The sequence below is a fragment of the Clavelina lepadiformis genome, chromosome 7 (genome assembly GCF_947623445.1).
Source record: "Clavelina lepadiformis chromosome 7, kaClaLepa1.1, whole genome shotgun sequence".
Classification (NCBI taxonomy): domain Eukaryota; kingdom Metazoa; phylum Chordata; class Ascidiacea; order Aplousobranchia; family Clavelinidae; genus Clavelina; species Clavelina lepadiformis.
In genome coordinates, this window is record NC_135246.1 from 12,553,931 (window position 1) to 12,575,231 (window position 21,301).

The 21,301-nt window shown below is 34.1% G+C and overlaps 4 protein-coding genes across 4 annotated transcripts; 3 read left to right on the top strand and 1 right to left on the bottom strand.

Moving 5' to 3' along the window:
• The first annotated feature begins 2,002 nt into the window (after window positions 1-2,002).
• LOC143465880 (mitochondrial glutathione transporter SLC25A40-like) lies at window positions 2,003-6,242 on the top strand. Its single transcript, XM_076964397.1, has 10 exons — window positions 2,003-2,917; window positions 3,200-3,363; window positions 3,551-3,618; window positions 3,716-3,831; window positions 4,023-4,097; window positions 4,346-4,444; window positions 4,724-4,900; window positions 5,132-5,212; window positions 5,339-5,411; window positions 5,542-6,242. Exons 1-10 carry the CDS (start codon window positions 2,677-2,679, stop codon window positions 5,573-5,575), a joined length of 1,128 nt encoding a protein of 375 aa, XP_076820512.1. The 5' UTR covers window positions 2,003-2,676; the 3' UTR covers window positions 5,576-6,242.
• A 275-nt stretch (window positions 6,243-6,517) lies between these two features.
• LOC143466007 (cilia- and flagella-associated protein 95-like) lies at window positions 6,518-9,590 on the top strand. Its single transcript, XM_076964585.1, has 6 exons — window positions 6,518-6,664; window positions 7,906-8,020; window positions 8,266-8,396; window positions 8,706-8,777; window positions 8,840-8,900; window positions 9,251-9,590. The coding sequence occupies exons 1-6, from the start codon at window positions 6,564-6,566 to the stop codon at window positions 9,449-9,451; spliced, it is 681 nt and encodes a 226-aa protein (XP_076820700.1). The 5' UTR covers window positions 6,518-6,563; the 3' UTR covers window positions 9,452-9,590.
• An 18-nt stretch (window positions 9,591-9,608) lies between these two features.
• On the bottom strand, window positions 9,609-11,986 carry LOC143466006 (glyoxylate reductase/hydroxypyruvate reductase-like). Its single transcript, XM_076964584.1, has 8 exons — window positions 11,708-11,986; window positions 11,403-11,533; window positions 11,104-11,222; window positions 10,875-10,945; window positions 10,550-10,746; window positions 10,302-10,437; window positions 10,101-10,231; window positions 9,609-9,994 (listed from the first exon to the last, which is right to left on the bottom strand). Exons 1-8 carry the CDS (start codon window positions 11,776-11,778, stop codon window positions 9,873-9,875), a joined length of 978 nt encoding a protein of 325 aa, XP_076820699.1. The 5' UTR covers window positions 11,779-11,986; the 3' UTR covers window positions 9,609-9,872.
• A 3,029-nt stretch (window positions 11,987-15,015) lies between these two features.
• On the top strand, window positions 15,016-18,822 carry LOC143464909 (uncharacterized). The gene is made up of 4 exons (XM_076962953.1): window positions 15,016-16,588; window positions 16,971-17,137; window positions 17,264-17,492; window positions 17,605-18,822. Exons 1-4 carry the CDS (start codon window positions 16,301-16,303, stop codon window positions 18,136-18,138), a joined length of 1,218 nt encoding a protein of 405 aa, XP_076819068.1. The 5' UTR covers window positions 15,016-16,300; the 3' UTR covers window positions 18,139-18,822.
• The last annotated feature ends 2,479 nt before the right edge of the window (window positions 18,823-21,301 follow it).

The following is a 21,301-nucleotide window of genomic DNA, read 5'->3' on the forward strand; positions in this document are numbered from 1 at the left end:
TTGCACTTTGGTATTATAATAGGGTCTCTCCCTTCTCAAAGCATGTCCCATTGACCTATTGTTGCATAATAGTCGGTTTCAATACATTTTTATGCCATTATTCGAGTTGAAGGGTTATGAGAAGTGCGGGTCTAGTGCAGAAGTGCGCAACCTTAGGATGCATTTGTATGCCAGACCCAAGATTGTGACGTCATTTGCTGGTTGTGCACTTCTGCACTAGGGCCTACGCTGGACTCCCAAAATTTTAGTTTTTTGGACTGGGCTCCATAGGCCTAATATTACTGGTCTAGTACTTCTGTTGCTAGAATGTGCATATACTATATTTAGCCTACATAGGCCTATACGATTAATTGGTTGTTTGGTCCTAGCACATTTGGGTCTAGGGTACAAGTGCCTAGCACAAATTCATTCATTCATTTAAATTTTTCGTCTTCAATGTGGGAGACGAAAACATTGTGCTGACGCAGTTGGTTGCAAACATATTAGCAGTTAATGACAATAATTTCCACAGATTGGACATGCAAATGAGACAAGACCTCGAGAGCAAAAACGTGCATTACGGACCAATAAGAGAATGAAAAAAGTTACTAGCGTCAGCAGCGCCACCAAATCTAAATTACAAAAGACATAATTTAATACATTTAATATAAAACAAAAGTTACGCTGATAGTTTGGTAGGACATAAGCGTTTTGTCACCGTCAAGATGGAACCGACCTGTGTGTCTGGATGGAAGAAGACAAAACCTTACTAAAATAAACTCCATCCATAGGATAGGAGATCCATGTGATAGGAAGTACAAGATGGTCAGGTAAATCACTCATATCCAGCCAGATGGTTTAATCAGTTTTTTTGAATATTCATACATCGACAGTGATGTAAGTGCCAGGAAGAGATGAAAATATCTGATGCGCGGTTAGATCTTTACAATTAATTTTTCATGGTTGGGTCTTGTTTGCCATGGTGTGAATGAGTCACTCACTCATCCAAAATCTTTCTGTTTGTGTTCTAAAAACTATAGGCTACTTACAATGCAGAAAAAAGTAGTGGACTTTGATTTTATAACAGCGTTTATTTAGAAAATAATTGACAAAAGAGGAACATAGGTGTATGTAGAGAGGCACATGATTCAAGAGAGAAAGCAGTAATACTAATTTTCATAGAAACTGCAAACAAGTTAGTGTGTATGTGTAAAGTACGCTAACCCTTATACAGGATTAATTTATGTCATAGATACAGAAAAAGTGCAATAGACAGCAAAAACATTTCTGTGAAAAATCACACTCATAAACAATGTGAACAAAAGAGAGAAAACAGTGCAAGATAATATACAATTGTAATTCCGTAGTAAACAAGTGCGCAATCAGGTGACGTCACAGTTTGAGTAGCTGGGGTCTAGTATACAAAGTCATCCAGTGATAAAGCACTTGCATACTAGACCGAAAATTTAATTGTGCAAGCTTGCCTCGGCCAACAAGGGGTCATCTAAAGCATTTGGAGGCAGTTGTCTGCCCCCGAAGCCTCGTCTAGTGGTATCACCCATGCTTACGTACCTTTAAGTGAGGAGCAAGTCTAAAAACAAGTTTAGATCTTATATGAAAAAACACTACTCACCGAATATTCTGGTAAAAAACTTTTGAAAAATACTTCTTGGCTAGGAAATTATAAGCAAAAGTAAATGACAAAATTTGCCTTAATTGTGATGTAGATCAAGGTTCTTGTAATGTCATAGTTAATTACTGACAACATTTGCAAACTCATAAATTCAACTAGTTTGTCCTACTGTATATCATATATAGAACAGTTACAGTTCTAAAGGTTGCTCTAATTTGACAGCTTAATGCCCAACCACAGCAACCAGTACGGTACTGGTTTGATGGGTAGCCTATGGTTCGCAGATGCAAATGGTTGGGTGTTTTATGTTTAAAACAATCTTAATTTATTCAATTCTGATGCTTTTTGTTGCTAATTTCTTTTCCTGACGCCTAATTGATCATACATTAGGCTGCTTCTATGACCTACACTTCTGACTTCAGTTGGTTACTGCGCAAGGAAAGCAACAGCAGCAGCATGTTGACTAATCTATGACATAACAAGAGCGTTGATCTACATCACAATAAAGGTCAAAAACTAAAATTTTTTTGCGATTTTCTTTTGCCAATAACTACCTAACCACGGATAATTTTTCACAAATATGTTCAGGTAATAGTGTTCTTTCGTATAAGATCAACTTGCTTTTAGACTTGCCCATCACTTTAAGGAAACCTTTATTATTATACTGTATAGCCGAAAAGTTTTCAGAATTTTTACCCTTTTGTGTAATTTTTATGATGTTTGGTGGTTTGTGTCTTTAATTTATTTTGTTGCAAACGCTAATACAGAGTGATCCCAAAAAAAGAAACCAAAACTAACTTATTAAATGCCAGAAAGGTTTACACTGACTTGAATTCCAGTTTGTGTACAACCATTCTCCAAATTTCAGTTATCTTAGTCGCTTTTCTCGAGAGTCATATTTTTATTCAAAATATGCTTCAAATGGCTTCCACGATGTTGGACACATAGTTGCATACTTTTCACAAAATTGTCAATTATTCTTACCAGGAACACTCGAAAGCGAACTCGGGGTTATTCATTATTGTGTTGTTCAAAAACGTTCCAAGACGGGCACAGTGCAGGTTATGGTGGCATTTTTCAAACATGGATCCACTTGTTACCAGTACCTGCCTTCGTTAACAGTTATTATATTACAAATTATTCGCAGGTTTGAAAATCTGGTTTTGCATACTGGAATTTATTTGCAAAGTTTAAGTTGCACAAACTACACTGCAAATGTTCAAAAGAAAATGAACGGAAATGACATCACGCCAGTCCAGCAGATGCTCGCGTCTGGTTCAGGAGCCATGATCACTTCCTTATTTAGTAAGAACCATTCACTAATTAACGTGATAAAACGATTTGAATAGATTTTTTGAAGTTTTAATGCTTTTAATAACAATTAAAAATTAGCTCTTGGACTTCGTGACTTCTGTTAGTATAGTTTTTGCGACCTATTTTGACACTTATCATGCAGATTCAACTGTACGTTGTAAAAGCTTGTCATTTTTTTCCAATATATTTTCATCTTTCTTCTCATAAATATGTAGTCAATGTAAGGTGTAGTTTTTAATAACATTTTAAATTGTAATGTAATTACGTTTCTAGTGACTCCATTTGATGTTATAAAGATCAGAATGCAGTCACAAAGAACAACCCCAAAATGTTTCTTGTATTGCAATGGCTTGATGGATCATATGTGTTATTGCCTGAATGGAAATACGACTTCCACAAAATGGTACAAACGACCTAGTGCATTTCAGGGCACCTTTGTAAGTGTATTGTACAGAGAGTGTATAAACTGTATATATGTAAAACATTGATACAATAGAATGAACAATGCTAATGTTTACTGTTACACTAATTGGGACTTGGATTAACTTGTGTTTTTAAAGCATACATCTAGGCATTATATTCAAATACTTACAATTTGATCTAGTTTTTACAACATATTTTCAGCACGGTATGGTTCAAATCGCTCGAAATGAAGGAATAACTTCACTGTGGAGTGGACTTGCACCAACTCTGTAGATATTTCAGTATTTTATAGTGTTTCTGCAACAGTTTTAACACATCTAAATAATAATTTTGGTATTAAATATTAATGCTGTTATAATTTTACAGTGTTATGGCAGTACCTGCAACCATGATATACTTCACCAGTTATGATCAACTTAAGTTGTATTTCTCGAAGCATTTTGGTCAGTACGCTCCTGTTTTAGCAGGGGCAGTAGCACGAGGTACTAAAGTCATCGTAAGCTGTTCACTGGTTTATATGTACTGCGTATATCGATAACAATTGTGCAGTATCTTTATATGGGCATGAAAGCATTGAGTAAGGTTTGAAGGTACAGCGGCGTAATGTAATAAAGATATGTTTGGTATAACGTTATAATAATATTGTGTAAGATGGAAAGCATTTTGTTTTTAGCTGGAACTGTTACGGTAATCTCACCTCTTGAACTAATTCGAACAAAGATGCAGTCCAAATCATTAACTTACAGAGGTTTTTCATTTTTTGTTTTTGCAAAATTAATTTGTAAACTTATCATGTTTGGTTTCAGTATAACTTGAAAATGTTTGATCATATATACATAGCATTTCAATTTTATTATTTCATTATTAGATGATTTTTATTTTTTTGGTTTATGCATATTAATTTTTGTTTTGTAAATGCTCAATGTGTTATGGTGCAAAATATATAAATATATATTAACTAAAATTAACAACTTTCACTAAACTTGTCGAATCCAGAAATTGTTCAAGCAGTTCGTTCATCAGTAGAAGTTGGCGGGCTACGATCTATGTGGATTGGCCTGGGTCCAACAATATTACGTGATGTACCTTTTTCAAGTATGAAAATGTGTTGTAAATTCTTTGTTTGAATATTTGCGTGGTTTATTGGTATATGTACAGTATAGCTAAAAATATAAAGTTAGGCAGAAATTGAGTTAAACAAACAGAAACGGTTAAACATAACATTATGTGTAAATTGTTTTGTAGATATTTACCTGCTGTTTATTATTAGCTGCAGATACATTTTTGACTACTTCGAATGTTTTAGTACAGTACAACTTTTAATATTTGTAATAATACTTATTAATTAGTCATCAAAAGTTTTTATTATTTCAGTGATGTACTGGTACATGTATGAACAACTCAAAAAGCAAATTTATCATGAATCGTTATTTATTAATTCATTTATTTGTGGATTTTCTGCCGGAATGATCGCTGCAGTTATCACGCAGCCTTTAGATGTGGTAAAAACAAAAAGACAAATCACATTAGGCGAAATGGATTTGATGGGAGGTAAAAACTTGATGTAACTATTAATAAAGCTACTTTGGACTAACCCATGCCTGCCAATGAATAGTGATGGGTTAGTTTAGTCTGTAGCCTAACTTAAGCTACATTGAATAACATAACTGAAATTATAATCATATGGCCTACCTAATAGCATATTACTTGTAACAAAGAAAACAAAATGAAAGGTACTGGTACTATTTTAAGGAATTATTAAAATTATTACTTTATTTTTAGTTAAAGCCAATGGGAGAACATCAACATTGTACTTACTACAACAAATTATCAGAGAATCTGGAAATAAAGGGTTGTTTATTGGTATGATCAGTTTACTGCTTAATTATGAGTAAACCGGTTTCATTATTAACAGTTGTGTTATAAAATTTCAGCCCAGTACTGTTCTTTTTTAACCTGGTGAAGTGGTTTTAAAAGTTTTCTGTTTAGGTATTTTTCCTCGTTGCTTAAAAATAGCACCTGCATGTGCTATTATGATAAGTTCTTATGAACTTGGAAAAAAGTAAGTGAACACTCAATATTTAGTGATTTAATGCATAATTTATTTTGCTAAATAAAATGTAATTAACCGTACTTTAGAAGAAATATTTGTGGAGTTGAGTATTATTTACTTTGTTTATTCATTTTGTAAGGTTTTTCAAAGCATCAGACGATCATAACATATGAGTCAGCTTGGAGCTCCATTTGTAATAGCTTCATTAAAATTGTGACCAAATGAGCAAGAGGAGACAGTTTATGAAAAAATATCAACTTATTATTTAATGCAAAGTAATTGAGTGAAATAATTGCTACATACACAACAAGGACTCAAGAAAGTCACTACGTATTAATCATTTTTTGGCATCTTGTTTGTTTTTCCGTTTATTTTTTAATCATCAATCTTACATGTTAATGTTTTTGCTTCTAAAATTTTATCGTGTTGTACCAACTGCACATTAGCAAACTTTGTTCCCCATCTGTGATTGGTGCAGCCTTTGTTAAAGTGACTTACGTTTTACGATTTGACTGTCATTTCTCCAAAAAATTTCTAAATTTTTGTTGTTCTGCGTTGTATCCTGTTCCTGGATTATCCTGTTTTGGACATACTTAATAGTTGGCAGTTTCTAACCTGCCAGATAACATATAGCCAGAGTTTGCATTTATGATGATTTTTTTGAAAGAATGCATATGGTTACTTTGTTCAGTGCTCAGCGTCTGTTAATGTATGCAATTAGCGTATTTTCAAATGACAAATTTAGTTTATTGGCTTATGTGAATTGTAATTAGAAAGTTTTCCTACCACCGTTAACTTATTTGCTACCATTTTCTGCAATAAATAGTTTGTTAGAAACAAGGCAAATCGTCAAAAACTATTTTCATTTTTTTGTTAGAGAAATGGTGCTCCAGAGCTTTTAAAAAGTAATTAAAAAACTTAGTGGAAAGTTAATGGCATTATTAAATGAATGTCTAGGACAAAATTCGTGTAGATTATTATAGAAATAAAAAGTTAGCGCCAAATTGTATTATTAAATTAAAATTTTTATTAAGGAAACACTGCAAGTGGTTTCCATAACAACAGCTACGCGCGTAAAAAGGTAATAATCACAAATCACCATTCCTATATGCCTGTGAAACTGCCTTATGTTTGATATTACAACGTCAAAAATATCAAAAAATGGATTATCTCGTCATACCAGATTACGTGGAACGAAAAGGATCCCTTTATTTACGATCGGATCATATAAATTACAGTCGACCGACGTTAAATTCTAATTGGTAAGATCTTAATTTTGTATTTCTTTTACAAACCGACTAGGCCATTAGGCCTTTTTTATCGATAGGCGAGTATGTTTGGAGAATGGTATGTAAGAAGTTGATTTTAGGGGTCTAGTATACAAGTGCAGAACCAGATGACGTCACAATTTGAGGAGCTGGAATCTAGTATACAAAGGCATCCTGTGGTTGTGCACTTGCATACTAGGCCTAGACCCCATTTTAGCTATTTAAGGTTTATTTGGAGTTTTTGGAGATTTAGATTAAAAATACGATTTAAGTTTAGATTACTAGACATAATTTAGTTTTGTATGTGTATATGTTCAGATGTTATAACATTTTAAGTTAGTGATATAGGTTAACAAGAACCTAATAACTATAAAAAATAAGCTTCTGACGCACGATTTTGTTCCGGTGGAATAGTGACAGGTGCCAGCCTTTGCTTTATTACGGTTATTGGTATTCCATGGTGGAAAGTGTGGCAGATGCACGCAAGAGATTCATCAACGTGCATGCCAAACTTATTTATCTTCACACCGATTTATAACAAATAAACAATGAAAAGCTGGTTGTTTGAATGCCATTTTATAATAAATAAACAAAGAATTGAGGCTTCTGCGCATGACAACAAAATTCGCATCTTTGCATGGGCGATTTCTTGTTAAAAATGGTCGTATTTTCCAGTTGGACATTTAGGTCAGAACAAATACAATAAGTGCAAAATTACGTACTTAAAGTATGCCACTGTAGCTCATGGAAAACAATAGTGAGTGCACCTATGTCAAACTCTGCAGTCTGGGTCTAAAGGCCACATTTAAGTATAACCATACTTAACTGCAGAAATGAATGTATGTGTATATGAATGAACTGCATTATGTCATCAACAACTGGTGGTCAAAATGTAATATATTCTGAGCACATGATTCATGTTTTTTATCACACAGAATAGTGGCTTTGCAGTTTCTTTTAATTTGTAGATAAACTTAAGCATACTGTAAATTGGCAGGAAATATCCACAATACAACACTTTACTGTATATATAGGTACTTCTAGCCTGAAACAGACATTGCATATTATCTCATAATATATTTCTTTATCAACACCCTAGCAGGTAGGTTCATGTAAAAACCCAAGCTCAGCAAAATATTGTTGCATGACCGGGGGCATGTTGTGTTGCCAAAATTGAAATACTAAATATATATGTTGCACAATTTATCTTTCAAAGAAGTTTTGTTTAATTGCAGGCATCAGGCTCGAGAAGCTGAACCCAAGAATTATGACATTAATGATTTCCCTGTTCCCCCAGGGCGTAATTTGCTTACAGCAACATATGAACGAATTGGAGGGGTTACTGATGGTGTAAGTTAAATTGATTATATCCTACGATTTTACCACAAAATGTACATATATGACTTGGTTTAGTGTTAGTTTGGCACCTAACAAATAATACTTGTACATACATTTTAAGTATCTTTGTTCTTAAGTAATTAATAAACTAAAGGCACCTAGCGGAAAGTGTGATTCTGGAAGCAATTAGCCTTCTCTCGCACTGCCCATGTTTTGTACATGGTACCACTTCATATTATCTTTGTGTTAAAATGTAGTCACTGCCAGAAACAACAACAAAAACTGCTTTTGAACAAATTAACTTAAAAGGTGACTTCACTGAGCAAGTAACTAAGAAGAGCATGATTAACGTAGGTTCATTTGCCCATGCGGATAAGAGCATTTCAAGGTTTGTCAGTTTGGTACAGTTATAAATTGCTTCATTAACCTTAACTTTACACCTATTTCTGTGATATAACAAGGATTCTGTTTATGTCAATGTTAGTAAATATATCACCACAAAAAATTTCACTTCCAAATCGATTTTCTGTGATCTAGAATAGTTTTTATGTTGTTTAAGTGATTAATTTTCCATTCTTAATATTATTTCCATCCGAAACATGATTACTCAAATCTTCATATTATCCTATTGTTCTTAATTATATGATGTTGGTAGCATTGTTAATGCATAAATAAGTCGATTATGCTGTTTCACCAGGACCATTCCATCTGCCCCAGCAAGAGGATTTGGTGCAGTTTTACCACGGCATCATCCAGATCATGATAAATTGTAAGTTTTCATATACTTTGTGACTGTAGGCAAGACTGACTCTTAAAATGCATTTTTTGTAGGCACCTCGAAACCACTCAACGGGCAGATTTCACAGCCCCTTATCCTTTCACACCGGCTCCTGTAAGTTGTTGATATATTTTGTAATTTCTGTTGATAAATGTGTTTGTGCATCTTACCAGTATATTATGTTTGGTATATTAGGCTGCAATAATGCTTCTAAGGTGTTCATAATTAGGATTTATCATCAACTTGATAGTGATAATTTTAAAATATGGAGAAGTGTATTATAATAAGCAAATTTTAATGGATAATATTTTTTCACCTATCATGGTACAGGCAAGTATTTAGGCAGCTGAACTTTAAAATATAACACTTTTTCACACAGAGGGTTAACTTCGATATTTCATGCTGAAGTGGCAGTTTTTCAGCATGGTGAAATTGAATTAAAAAATGAATTAAATTCATTACAGGAAAAGCTTCTGGAATTTCAGGACAACTCTGCTGCTTATAGAAAATGTCACTCACAGTTTACTGACACAGTAGATTATCGCAGATGGGGGAAGAACACTTGGCGGGATGAATCTGGGATCTATGCGAATATGTCTGATAAGAGAAGGGTCTTCCAAAGAAATAATCCCATCCCTGAAAGACTAACGGAAGGGCTGAAATAAATTTCAACATTGAACAGCCTTCATTTTGCACTTACTACAAATATTTCTTGTATTTTATCTGGCTAGTAAACTTGAAAAGCTGGCCACTTATATTGAATCCATGGATTACATTCTATGTTATTAAAACAGAATTTGAAGAAAATAATCCTTACTTCTGGTTTCTGGTGCGTTGCGCCTTAATTTTTGTAAATTTTTTTATTGGACATAAAGATGAAGCAAGCAACAATTCATTGCAGTGTAATCAAATTTAGAAAACAACTCAGATGTTTGTTTAGCATTTCTATTCATGCATCCTATGTCGTGGATTGGCTTGTATTAAAAGAGTCTTATTCACAAAGCATGATAATTATACCAAGAAAATGTTATTATGAACAAAAACTAGTTAATGAGCAAAAAAAATTTAAACCAAAATGTACAGGCATCATAACATGTATGGTGCTTCCATTTCCATATCATTTAACCCATTAATTAAATTATTTGCGGCAAGAACGGCCATGTTTGTCCGAGTGGTTTCCGTAGCACTTCCAATGTGAGGTGTAACAACTGTAATAGTGAACACAACTTAAAAAGAATGTGGAAGATTATTTTATATGGAACATTTTTAACCTAAATTTTTCAGTGCATTAAAAGCAAAATTGTGGAACCATACCACAGTTATCTAGCTTCAATAAAGGGCTGTCTACTGGAAGTGGCTCAGGTGTTGTTACATCAATTCCAGCAGCTCGTATTTCTTTCTTCTGTAAAGCTTCAATTAAATCATCTTGTTGCACAACCCCACCTCTATTAAAACAAAATTCTGTTGGGTTATTTGGTTAGCAACCAATAATACCCTAAACATTCAACTTCAAACCTGGCAATATTAATAAATATTGATGTTGATTTCATTTTCTGGAATGCTACTTTGTTAAATATATGAGTTGTAGCTGGTGTAAGTGCACAGCAGGAAATAAGGAAATCACTTTTTTGTAAAAGTTCTTCAAATCCAACTGAAAGAAACATGCATCGATTTAATTACTGCTTAAATTTACTTAAAATAACTGATTTAATTAAATGGGGGTAAAAGGTTAATTTATATAAATTATAACAATAATATCTTACCCCCACGAGCTTGGATTATATCTTCAAATTCCTTAGTCTTTTTGTTTGAAGTTTTAAAAATAAAGCTTTTTACTCCAAATGGTCTCAAGCGCTCTATCACCGTTTGGCCAATCCTACCTAATCCAAAGAAACCAACAGTGCTGTCTTCTAAGGTTGGGCCACACATCCATAAACCTTTCCATGTTCCCCAAGTGCCTCTGAATAATGAAAAGGCTAGTTTCGGTTTTTAAAAAACAAGTCAACATTTTTTGAAGTTGGTTTATTGAATTAGTGGTCAACTTAAAACTTTACAACATGGGCTGATGTTAGACTAATGACAACTTACTCTTTAACTGCTTGCACTCCTTCCACTATTCGACGAGAAGTTGCTAACAATAAGCCGACAGTAAGCTCAGCCTACATTATGTATTTTGTAAATATGTAATCATAATCACGCAATTTTTATTTACAAACATGTATACTTTTGTGCGTATAAAAAACAGGAAGAGTCTCATTCAAGCAACAAAACATGCAATGGCCAGACACTGGTCAAGAAATTTAGAAGATTGAAATACCGTTGCTGAAGTTAGAATATTTGGTGTATATCCCACTTTAATTGCACGTTCTTTACAAGCCGCAAGATCAATATGATCAACTCCAACTGACATAGTACTTACAACTTGCAACTGCTTGCCTGAATTATAAAAATTCAAATTTTACTTTTGTCAAGCATTTTAACTACACTGATCCAAGTAGTGCTAAAAATGACTGCCTGTGGTTTATACACACTGAGCACATGCCAATGACAAACAAACTTGCAACAAGTAAAAAGTATTTGAGACATTTGAATAGTAAAGTTACCAAACAAGAAAACCTGCAATATCAAGTAAATTTGCATCAATTTTATCAGTAAGCAAACAAAAAATTCCATCTTTTCCTTTAACTCCTTCAACCAATTGCTTAGAAGGCATAACATCATCATTATCCCATTGTTCAACATGACACCTGGAAAACATTTTTGACAAACAGTTTCATTTCTTGTTTTGTGGGAGATATAATTAAGTATTATTATCTTTTACCTTTATTCTAATCAGTTACCCTAATTTTAACCATGTTTACTAATTTTATTTAGTATATAAATACATTACATATAATGACTTGCTAAGCATGTTTACAAACCTTTCTTTTAAAATGTTTAAAGCAGCATTTGGTATTCTTCTTGTAACTAATATATGAAATTTTTCTGCCATTCTGCTGGTAAAAATTTTAGCAATGCCGCAGAATTCACTCAGAGCTATTTAAAAACAACCTAAATAATACCTTAAACAGTTGCTCAATATTTTGTACCTTTGTCAATGCAGTTAGCAATTCAAGTAAATAACCACAAAACAAACATAACGTATAGTCGGTGACTGCAACATTCCCATCCTAAGTAGTTGTGTCCTAAGCAATTCTGCCCACATGCTATAACACTCAAAGGAATAAAATCAAGGTTGCACATACAATGATGTAACTTTTTAAAGCTTATTTTGTGAAACCTATGTACACATATCAACGCTAAGATACACTGTATTAGTTACAAGGGAGTTTATGGTTGTTTTATGCAATCAATATGGGCTTTATTTATGCCAGGTCAAAAAGCTGCATTCGAGCACAATTTTTCAATGTGACGCACATGGGCGCAACAGCGTGTGCCGTGTGAGAGCAATTAGACAAAGTCAGAAAAAGCATTGGCAGTCTAGTACAAGTCTATGACTTTCTTGCCCTAAAAAGTAGCATAGACATGTTCTATATGACGTCTAAATACATGGCAGCGAAGCAGGCAATGTGAAATGTGTAAGAGTTTCCATGGTATCTTCAGTGCTTGTAATAAAAGTAATTCAGTTTTTATTTACTGCAAGTCTATTTTTTAAACTTTGCTTAAAAATTTTGGCAAAATTACATGTCTAAAGCGCCGCAAATACCACGCAAACTTTTACGCATTTCACGTCACATGCTACAATGACCACGTAATGTGACCTCATGCTGAACTAAACCAATACATAGGATTCAAAGCACTGTAAAATAAAAACTAGAAACCTTTCTTCGACAATTTTTCTTTATATACTGTGTAAAAAAATTCATATACTACCAACCTGAGCTAAACCTTTGCAAGCCGATGGCCAGAACCCAGATTGAAAATTTCGCTGCTTTTAGGTGAGAATTTTGAGAAATCTCCCGCGCAACAGGATGAAAGATAAGCAATTATATGCGTGACTGGTTTTAATCTTCCGCGCACTTAGTAAATTTTCAAATCTTTGAACGTTTTCAATTTAAAAAAGCATCAAAGTCAAAGACAATTTCTTTAGTTAAGTACTGGCGATCACAAAAATCTTGCCACCCAATATAAGATGGCGGCCGTAAGTTGACAAGGGTCGATTCATATACCAACCAGAAGGCAACCATCATCTCACTGCACATGACCAATATTGACCATCAGCATCATTTCATTTCAGCAGTTTGTGGAAAGGGAGTTGCAAAAAAGGGAAATAACCTTACATGCTACCACGAAAACCAATTTTTGACAAACCAACTTCGTAGTTTAAAATTATATTGAAGAGTACTGATATATACCTAGTAATTTGGAAACAAATGTTGAACCGTGAACAATACGCTATGTACGGAATATCACAACTGTGGTTGCACAGCAGACGGCTGCATTTGCTTGCACGTGTCGACAATCTATGCTATTTCTGAAATTCTACAACCAGAGCTGCTTTTCGCATCATTGATTATAGAATATTAGGCTAAAGAAAAAACGAATAGCGTGGTGACTTCTGTTAAGATAATGCGCCCAAAATTTTAAACAAAAAGTTAGGAAGTTGATTGAATGTAACCGAAACATTTCTTTTCTTCATAAAATAAAACGAATATTAAGCTATTTTGCAAAAAACAACTTGTTTTCATGTTTTTCGCCTTTATACGCTGTTCCTGTACTGAATGTTGGTTCATGCCTGCTTTGAATAAATTTCTTTTACATAGTTTATCACTAGGGCAACCAGTTTTTTGACCTAAAAATTTTAAAGTTTGACCTTAAAATTTGCAAATTTTGACCTCATTTTGACCTAAAAAGTCTACATTTTGACCTTATTTTGACCTAAAAAGTTTACATTTTGACCTTATTTTGACCTAAAAAGTTTAAATTTTGACCTCATTTTGAAAAACGCTATACTGATAGTCTCTACACTGTCTACAGCAACTTTCTAATCTAAAGCTGCATTTAAAAATGACAAAATGCTTTTCTAGTGTTGACTTTTTTTTCGTTTCTGCGTATTAAGATTGACAACTTGCAGTTTCAAATGCAATGACGTCACATCGTGACGTCACCAAACGCGCTGAAAAGCCTTCCCTCTCTTTGTGGCTTGGGTTCTAAGTAAAATTTGCGGGACTGGAATTGTTTGCGGTACAAGAAAAGAGAAAAACGGAAGAATAATATTACAAAATGGTTACAAAATTACAAGTTTAATAGATTTTGACCTAAAAAAAAGACCTAACGAAACAATTTGACCGTATTTTGACCTAACGTAACATTTTGACTTTATCTGACCTAATAACTTCTATACCACACGTCGTACAAAGCTGAAATTTGTTTTGTGCTTGTTTCATAGCATTCTGAGCAGGTAAAAAAAAATTGACCATATTGACTTTTGGTTGCCCTATTTATCACATTTTGCTTGCTGATAATTGTTACTATGCAAAAAACTTCAAAACATATTTGACACATGACACTTGTATTTCAAAAATATTTTGGACCAAATAAATGAACAAAGTACAACTTATTTGCATTGTGCCTCATCTGACGCTAACGCGATTAATTGGTCGGCATGTAGTTTTAAACTCGCAATCTTACTTACGTTAAACGGGTCTATTGTTGTGATAGCAATTAACTAAGTTGCAGTAAAAAGGCTATTAGATAGGCCCAGTCTTTATGATTTAAGCACATCACAATAAGCCATTACAAATACGACCTTACAGTACCGTATGCAAGATACAATTGTGTATGCCTATTATAAGGAGCGTTTTGGTTATTAAAGTTGCAGAACAATATTATTGTTGTTTGTCGAAGCAACTATATGGCTTTGCCACTACTCCATACAAAGACGTTGAGCAATTTTATTTTGGCACATTTAACAGTTAGCCTGCGGAAGCTTAACTTATCTTATTTGAACTTAATTTATGAGTGTCTTAATTCACCAGTTGAATTATCTGACTTTATTGTTGCGTGCGGTTAGAATACTCTAACCGGGGCCAGGCCGCTACAAGCCTTCTGTTATTTATAAATTTGATTTCTTGCATGATTTTAATCCCTTTTAAGATAAATACGTTAAAAACAGAACATGGGAAGGGTAATGATGATAAACCATGCGTGCAAATATAAAAAGCTGACAAACATTTTAAATTATTAAACGTGCGCTCATAAACCAAAATTATTTTGCCTGAATAGGGTAAGAGTGTATAATAAAGTTGGAAGTACTGAGCTTGTTAGCGTAAGACTTTCAGAACTGTAACATCCGAGCAATTGTTTCAAATAAAAATTTGGTGAAAATATCGCCTATTAAAACAGCTTCATTTGATATCATTACTAATTTGACTGCGCTTGGATTGAACTGAAAATTTTTTATAGCACCGATAATAATAAGCTAGAAGCTTGTCGAGCTAGATCTTTGCCACTACTGGCAATTTTGGAGGCATTATGAAAAAGTGTCAGAGGATGCAGACCATGTAGGTACTGGGAGGCATATCTCTTTTTGCTAATTGCATTTATCTATCCTTAAACAGCGACAGATCAATAAAGCGTGAAGATAGCCAGTATATTGACGTGCAGAACCAGAATAAGACATTTTATGCTAGGTTTCACCGGTGAAATGCTGGTGATGTAGCTTAATCGAGGAGACTTGCCAATTACCATGTAATAAAACCAGGGAGCTACTTGTAAAAAACAAGTCAAAGTGGTACGAATGTTCCTATAGCAGTATAATAAGGACTTATTTAGTCACTTGGTTACGGCACGGTATTTGCTGGTTGGCATAAAACAAACTACTTCATTTTGAGACATTGCATTGCATGAAACTGGTCAAAAATTTTTTTGTTATTTAGATAAACAAAGCACTTTTGTAAGTTTAGTTTGACTTGGAAAGTGTTACTATAAATCCCCATAAATCCAGAATAAAAAAAGTCTGTATAAATATGCTTATGTGTTGTAACAGAAATACTGTATAAGTGGAGAAAGGCTGTAGGATCAAGGTTAGATTCGTTAGAAGTTGAATTAGGGTTAAGTTTAGATAAGTTGATAGCACATAAGTAAGTTGCAGGGGTGACACAAGCATCGGGTTAAGGTGACATTGAACGTACATGAGAAGAATTGCATTTTGTATAGTGTTCTCTCAAATCATATTAATTCTTGTTTATGATGACTTCCAGAGTAGAATTTGCTTACGGCTTTTACAAAGTTAATATTGGGCTGTACACATATAGCTATCGACTGTACATTATAAGTATGTTTTTTGAATTTCAAAAGGAATAATTCCCGGCCGTTTACAAATCTCTTTTTCAAAGCGGCACGATTTTCGGAATATATCGAGTTTTGTTACATTTACCCAGAAAGCTATTACATCGAAAGACTTCATTATTTTTAGCAACAATTTTTAACGAACTGTTTATGATTAATTGCTAATTACGTCGTTTGCAGAAATACGTCTGATTGATTTGACTGCCTGTAAAGTCTAAGCGGAAATGGCGTCTTTTAATAATACTACTTCTTCTCAGTGTGTCGCATTACAAAGATGGATATACATCCCACTAATGCCGCTTCCCATCATATCGGGATGCATAAATATTGTGATTTGGTTGGCTGCCACCATCTACCGCAAGAAACTCATACGTCAAAACTACGTATACCTCTGCGTCACCAGCACCCTGTTGAGCAATGTTCTTTTTCTCAGTTTTCAGTTATGGGAATTATTTGCTTCTTTTACGTTACCTCCGGAGATGTCAGTGCAAAGACCAAGCACAACATTGAGGGTATGGTCCGTAATAGGATTCAAGAGGTTTGCGTGGTTTCGACCAATCTAATGTCAAAACGGACTATAATACACATTGTCGTTTATTAAACTCTACCAATTAGTGTTATATAAGACATTTTGGGTTTAGGTGACAATTGTTTGATTTTTATGCTAAACCTAGCAACATTTTGTCACAGTTGTACAAAATTTATTGATGTGACCGTTCCATAAATACTGTACTGTGGTATAACCCATTTTCCCGCCAGGATTTGACACAAGTTGTTTATAACTTACATGGTTGAATTCACTCTATGATATTAAAAGCTGTATCTCAAACTCGATGCTTAAATTTTGAATTACGCTACTGGGTTACTCAACTAAAATTTTATTTTGCATTACAGTTCATATGGACGTTGTGTCATGCGGCTTCCAGCGCCATGTTATACGTCATCTGCTGGAACCTATCAACCTTGATTTACGTTATGCTTGACAGCACATACTTCAGTATAGCTGTTAAGTCAAGGCCAAGTTACTGCCCTGGAAATGCGCATAAAACTTCTCCCACCAGGTCAGGTTAATAACATCTCTATAACTGTATCCCTTGACTATACTTTTGTTCTTTTCAAGAAGTCTAATACTCATGAAAATATTTGAAAATGACAAACACCTTCATACCTACAATTACTACTGACAGAATCGTTCCCGCTAAACGACGAAAAGCCATTTTACTGATTGCAATGTCTTGGATAGTTCCCGCTGCATTTACACTCGCAGCAGTGTTGAAATGGAACTGCAGCGATCTTTGCTTTTGTAGTTTGGGCGCCGGTGGCGAGTCCTGCCCACGCTCAGCTGGGTGCTCGAGAGTGTGGAGTCCATTAGCTAATTCCTTCGTGGGCGTGTTCACAGCTTTATGGTTCGTCGAGGTAGGCGGAGTTTCCGTAAATTCTTGTAAATTTTGCTGATTTATGTAATTTATGCTATATAGGGTTTCTACTTTGTTTGCTAAATGCTTGATATTCTTTTGCTTATCGACAGGTCATATGTCTTGGTTTATTTAACATGAACGGACTTCAAAATTTTCGCAAATTTAACAAAAAGAACAGATCGTTGTCTATCCATGACGCTACAGCGTCAAACGTGGCGTCGAACCGTGCTGAAGACGGCGGTGAAAAATCAACTCAAAAATCGGAAAGAATACAAGATATCGTTCCTGTTCCTGTCTCAAAAACTGATTCTCCTGATCGTAACAGCATTGGTAAAAATACTTTGCCCAGCCAAAAAAAGCCTTCATATTTAACCCGATGGATTCGCTCTGATCCCAGAGTTAGACTGGCAGCGGCACTTTCGATCTTGTTTGTCCTATGTTCAATTCCCAGCGTTATTGTATTCTTTATTGATTACAGCGTTGATACCATAAACACCACAGCAGCTCGGTTTACAACTGGGGTAATTATTGAAATTTACACCCTGCTATGTCCGATTTTCATCGTTAAAGGGATGGCAAATTTACGATCCGCTGTCATGAATTTGTTTCTGATGTTTTTAAAATGTTTCTGTAAAACAGGTTGAAGAAATGGTAAAATATTTTAACAATTAGTTTGGTGTTTTTGCGTTTCTTTTACTTGATTTGATTTATACACAACTTGGCGACTTAATTACGCTTATGAATATGTTTGATTTTTTACGCTAAGTGACGCTGTTGACCAATTTCGCCATAAGCTTTGATGCTAATCACCATTGTTCTTTATTCAGCTGTTGGCAAGCAAAAAATTGATTATTGATTTTTTTGATATCAAACGAAACTTATAGCAAAATAGTTAGTTATGGTAGTTTGTAAAGTGAATTACTAATTATTTATTTCTTTAAATAAATGATTATCAAAAGGAAATACTTTTTGCGTAAAATTGCTTCGGCTCGTTGTTATATTTTCAGATATTTTATTTACATACTGATGTACATTTTTCAACTATATATAGCTGGCTAAATTATAAGCCAAAATATAAAGTATGTAACGCAAATAAATTTGTTCGGTTGAGTGATATCAAATATCGGTTAGATTTTGTATTTTTAATAGGATGTATGCTTTGTTCTAATTTAAAGAAATTTTTTGATACTACACAGCATGCTCATATACTTATAACATGTAAATTGGAATCATGATGCCAAAAAGAAAGCAAGTGCGAGTTGGCAGTATACGAACAAGAATATTATTTGTCGTGTTATCTTTTTTAATAAAATAACTTTTTTATTTGATATTTTGTTATTCACAATCTAAAATAGATTATTCATATCACTGACCTACAGAAATTTTTTCTCGTTTTTTTCCCTATATTTTTATAATACTAATATAACATTTTATGAGTCACATCAGCACGCTATACCGTTTAGCCATTTTTGCAAAGTTTTTAAAAGAATTTACATAAACAACAATTAAACGTCATATACTATTATTCTAAACATTGCTTAGTCACGAAATTGTGTTTTCAGCTCAATGCCGCATTACGTCATACTAAATTTACATTTGCAAAGTCACACAGATATTTTCTGTCGCAAAACATCGTTGCAATATTTCCTAGAAATCTCTATTCGTATCTTTTAAACCAAAATATTGATATAGCCTTACAATTCATCACTAAACAGTGTTAGGTTTGACAAAGAGAGCTATATTGGAAGTTATTCGATATATTCTAATTTATACCAAAAATAATGCTGTTTTTATGGTACTTCATATTTCCACTAATTTTGTCTGAAGCTGTGGCAGAACATATTACGTTTGCGGTTTATTAGTGTTTCGCAATAAGTATGCAAACAGTTGCGACGTTAATGGGCTTAAAATAAGTATAACCCACAGCTAAGAATACTCAGTGGTGCAGACAATACGTCAATTCAAACGCTACTTTAATAAACCATAAACCTAACGCAGACCTGCGTCGAAAGATGCGCAAACAACAGTGTAAACGTGTCGGACCCACGTAAAATGTAGGTGAATCAAAGTTGGTTTCCAGCAGAATAGTCGTGCAGATGTTATTGATGATATTCAAACTAATGAAGTGATTGATTAAATTATCATAGGCTGATATCAACGTGATATGAAAGCGGGGCAGCTAGAAACACGCAAGGAAGTTAGCTGATATAACTTTAGGTTTGTTGCGGACAGAGTTTTGAAGAAAATGTTTTCAAATTGATTCAAAACAAAACAATAAGACTATGCTATAGTTACTTTTTATATATATATAGGTATTGTTCAAAATATGTGCAGTCCAGTGAAAAATTGGAAAATTTTGCATTGCATTATACCATTGTTGTTGTGTTACGGAAGTTGGAAGTACCAATCATTTCCGCGTGTTAGCGTGTTTCGCAGATCCAAACTGATTCATGGAAGTACAATGAGGTAATGCATCATCATTCATCAGTCTCTGGGTAAATATTGTTCCATCAACCGTTTGCTGCGATGATGTAAGTGGGCTCTGATATGGTCTAGACCTGATCTGTAGAGATCAATGCTTGCAAGCTGTATGGTGGTAACTATTTGAGAAGTCACGAAGCATTGACGTAACCTAAACGTTTCAATTGTCTGTGTGACGCAATCGAATAACGAACGTGCTGCTTTCTTTTTATTGCGACTCGTGTAAAGCATCTTTAACCACTGTAACTCATCGAAAAATATCAAAAATCGGTTGCGCAGGATTACTATTTTAACTATGTGTGGCCGACACTGCACACAATTTTTGAATCGATACCAATTCGAAAACTATACGTCGTAAATTGATCGGATTTTTACAGGTTAGTAGCAAAAACATCTGGCTTCCTGTATACATCATAATTATAAAACTAAAGAAAGTGCATTTAGTGTAAATTAAATATTTCTACAAATGGTACATTTCTAAAAGTTTTTCTTGTTACGCTGCGCCCCCGCTGTGAGGAAAACCAGTTGACCACGAGAAAAGAAGACAAGAGAGTAGTTAGTCGAGTTAGTTGTGTGTGAATAAGTAAACGAAAACGATACGCTTCAATGCGGAGAGAGAGAGCAACATTATAAAAATATGACAATATTTCAAAAATTTTAAAATCAAACTTTACAAAACAAACATGGAAAGATAACTGAACCTTTTTTAGGAAAAGTCACCAAATTTCAAGTTTCTACAGCAAAAGTGGAACTGTACGTCACGTTTTGCTGTGACTGTGTGCAGGGTCGTCCACAATATAGTGTAAATAGGGTGTGTTCAGGAATACGTCTCTGTGTTAGTCAAATGTTGAAGTGTTGTATGACGTTAACATGCAGAAAAGCTAAATGGAAATGTTTAGTAAAAATTATTTTTGCAAAACGTTCTCTGAATTGAATGATGAACAGCATTTACTTTTGTTATCATGTCTTTATCACATTTTTTACTGAAATAACTTTCAGTGGCGGTTATTTACAGTAAAATTTTATAACAACTGTCGTCAGACATACAAGTGCATGACAAAGACCAGCTGAAATTTTTGGCAATATTTCTCGTTATACCATGTTTGACTAAAAACACTATCCAACGTATTATGAAACAAAGAGCATATAGGCTTATACGTAACATTTGCTGAGACTCATATTAATTTCCGGAGATATTATGCCTTTCTGCTAGTCCTTGACGCAGAGTTACATCCGATGCCCAATTAAAGACATAGCTGAACTAACGACATACGCGTTGGACATAAACCTCCATTCAAAAAAGTCATGTTTTAGTTTTTGAAATTC

What these genes read in the sequence shown, in the direction of transcription:
- LOC143466007 (XM_076964585.1), top strand. Translation starts at nt 6,564, where the DNA reads ATGGATTATCTCGTCATACCAGATTACGTGGAACGAAAAGGATCCCTT. An exon ending in TTGGAGGGGTTACTGATGGT is followed by an intron (nt 8,021 to 8,265) that starts GTAAGTTAAATT and finishes GTTAAAATGTAG; the next exon opens with TCACTGCCAGAAACAACAAC. An exon ending in GCGGATAAGAGCATTTCAAG is followed by an intron (nt 8,397 to 8,705) that starts GTTTGTCAGTTT and finishes CTGTTTCACCAG; the next exon opens with GACCATTCCATCTGCCCCAG.
- LOC143464909 (XM_076962953.1), top strand. Translation starts at nt 16,301, where the DNA reads ATGGCGTCTTTTAATAATACTACTTCTTCTCAGTGTGTCGCATTACAA. An exon ending in GACCAAGCACAACATTGAGG is followed by an intron (nt 16,589 to 16,970) that starts GTATGGTCCGTA and finishes TTTGCATTACAG; the next exon opens with TTCATATGGACGTTGTGTCA. An exon ending in CAGCTTTATGGTTCGTCGAG is followed by an intron (nt 17,493 to 17,604) that starts GTAGGCGGAGTT and finishes GCTTATCGACAG; the next exon opens with GTCATATGTCTTGGTTTATT.
- LOC143465880 (XM_076964397.1), top strand. Translation starts at nt 2,677, where the DNA reads ATGGTGGCATTTTTCAAACATGGATCCACTTGTTACCAGTACCTGCCT. An exon ending in GTGCATTTCAGGGCACCTTT is followed by an intron (nt 3,364 to 3,550) that starts GTAAGTGTATTG and finishes ACATATTTTCAG; the next exon opens with CACGGTATGGTTCAAATCGC. An exon ending in CGAAATGGATTTGATGGGAG is followed by an intron (nt 4,901 to 5,131) that starts GTAAAAACTTGA and finishes CTTTATTTTTAG; the next exon opens with TTAAAGCCAATGGGAGAACA.
- LOC143466006 (XM_076964584.1), bottom strand. Translation starts at nt 11,778, where the DNA reads ATGGCAGAAAAATTTCATATATTAGTTACAAGAAGAATACCAAATGCT. An exon ending in TTAAACATTTTAAAAGAAAG is followed by an intron (nt 11,534 to 11,707) that starts GTTTGTAAACAT and finishes AATGTTTTCCAG; the next exon opens with GTGTCATGTTGAACAATGGG. An exon ending in ATTGAAGCTAGATAACTGTG is followed by an intron (nt 9,995 to 10,100) that starts GTATGGTTCCAC and finishes TCACTATTACAG; the next exon opens with TTGTTACACCTCACATTGGA.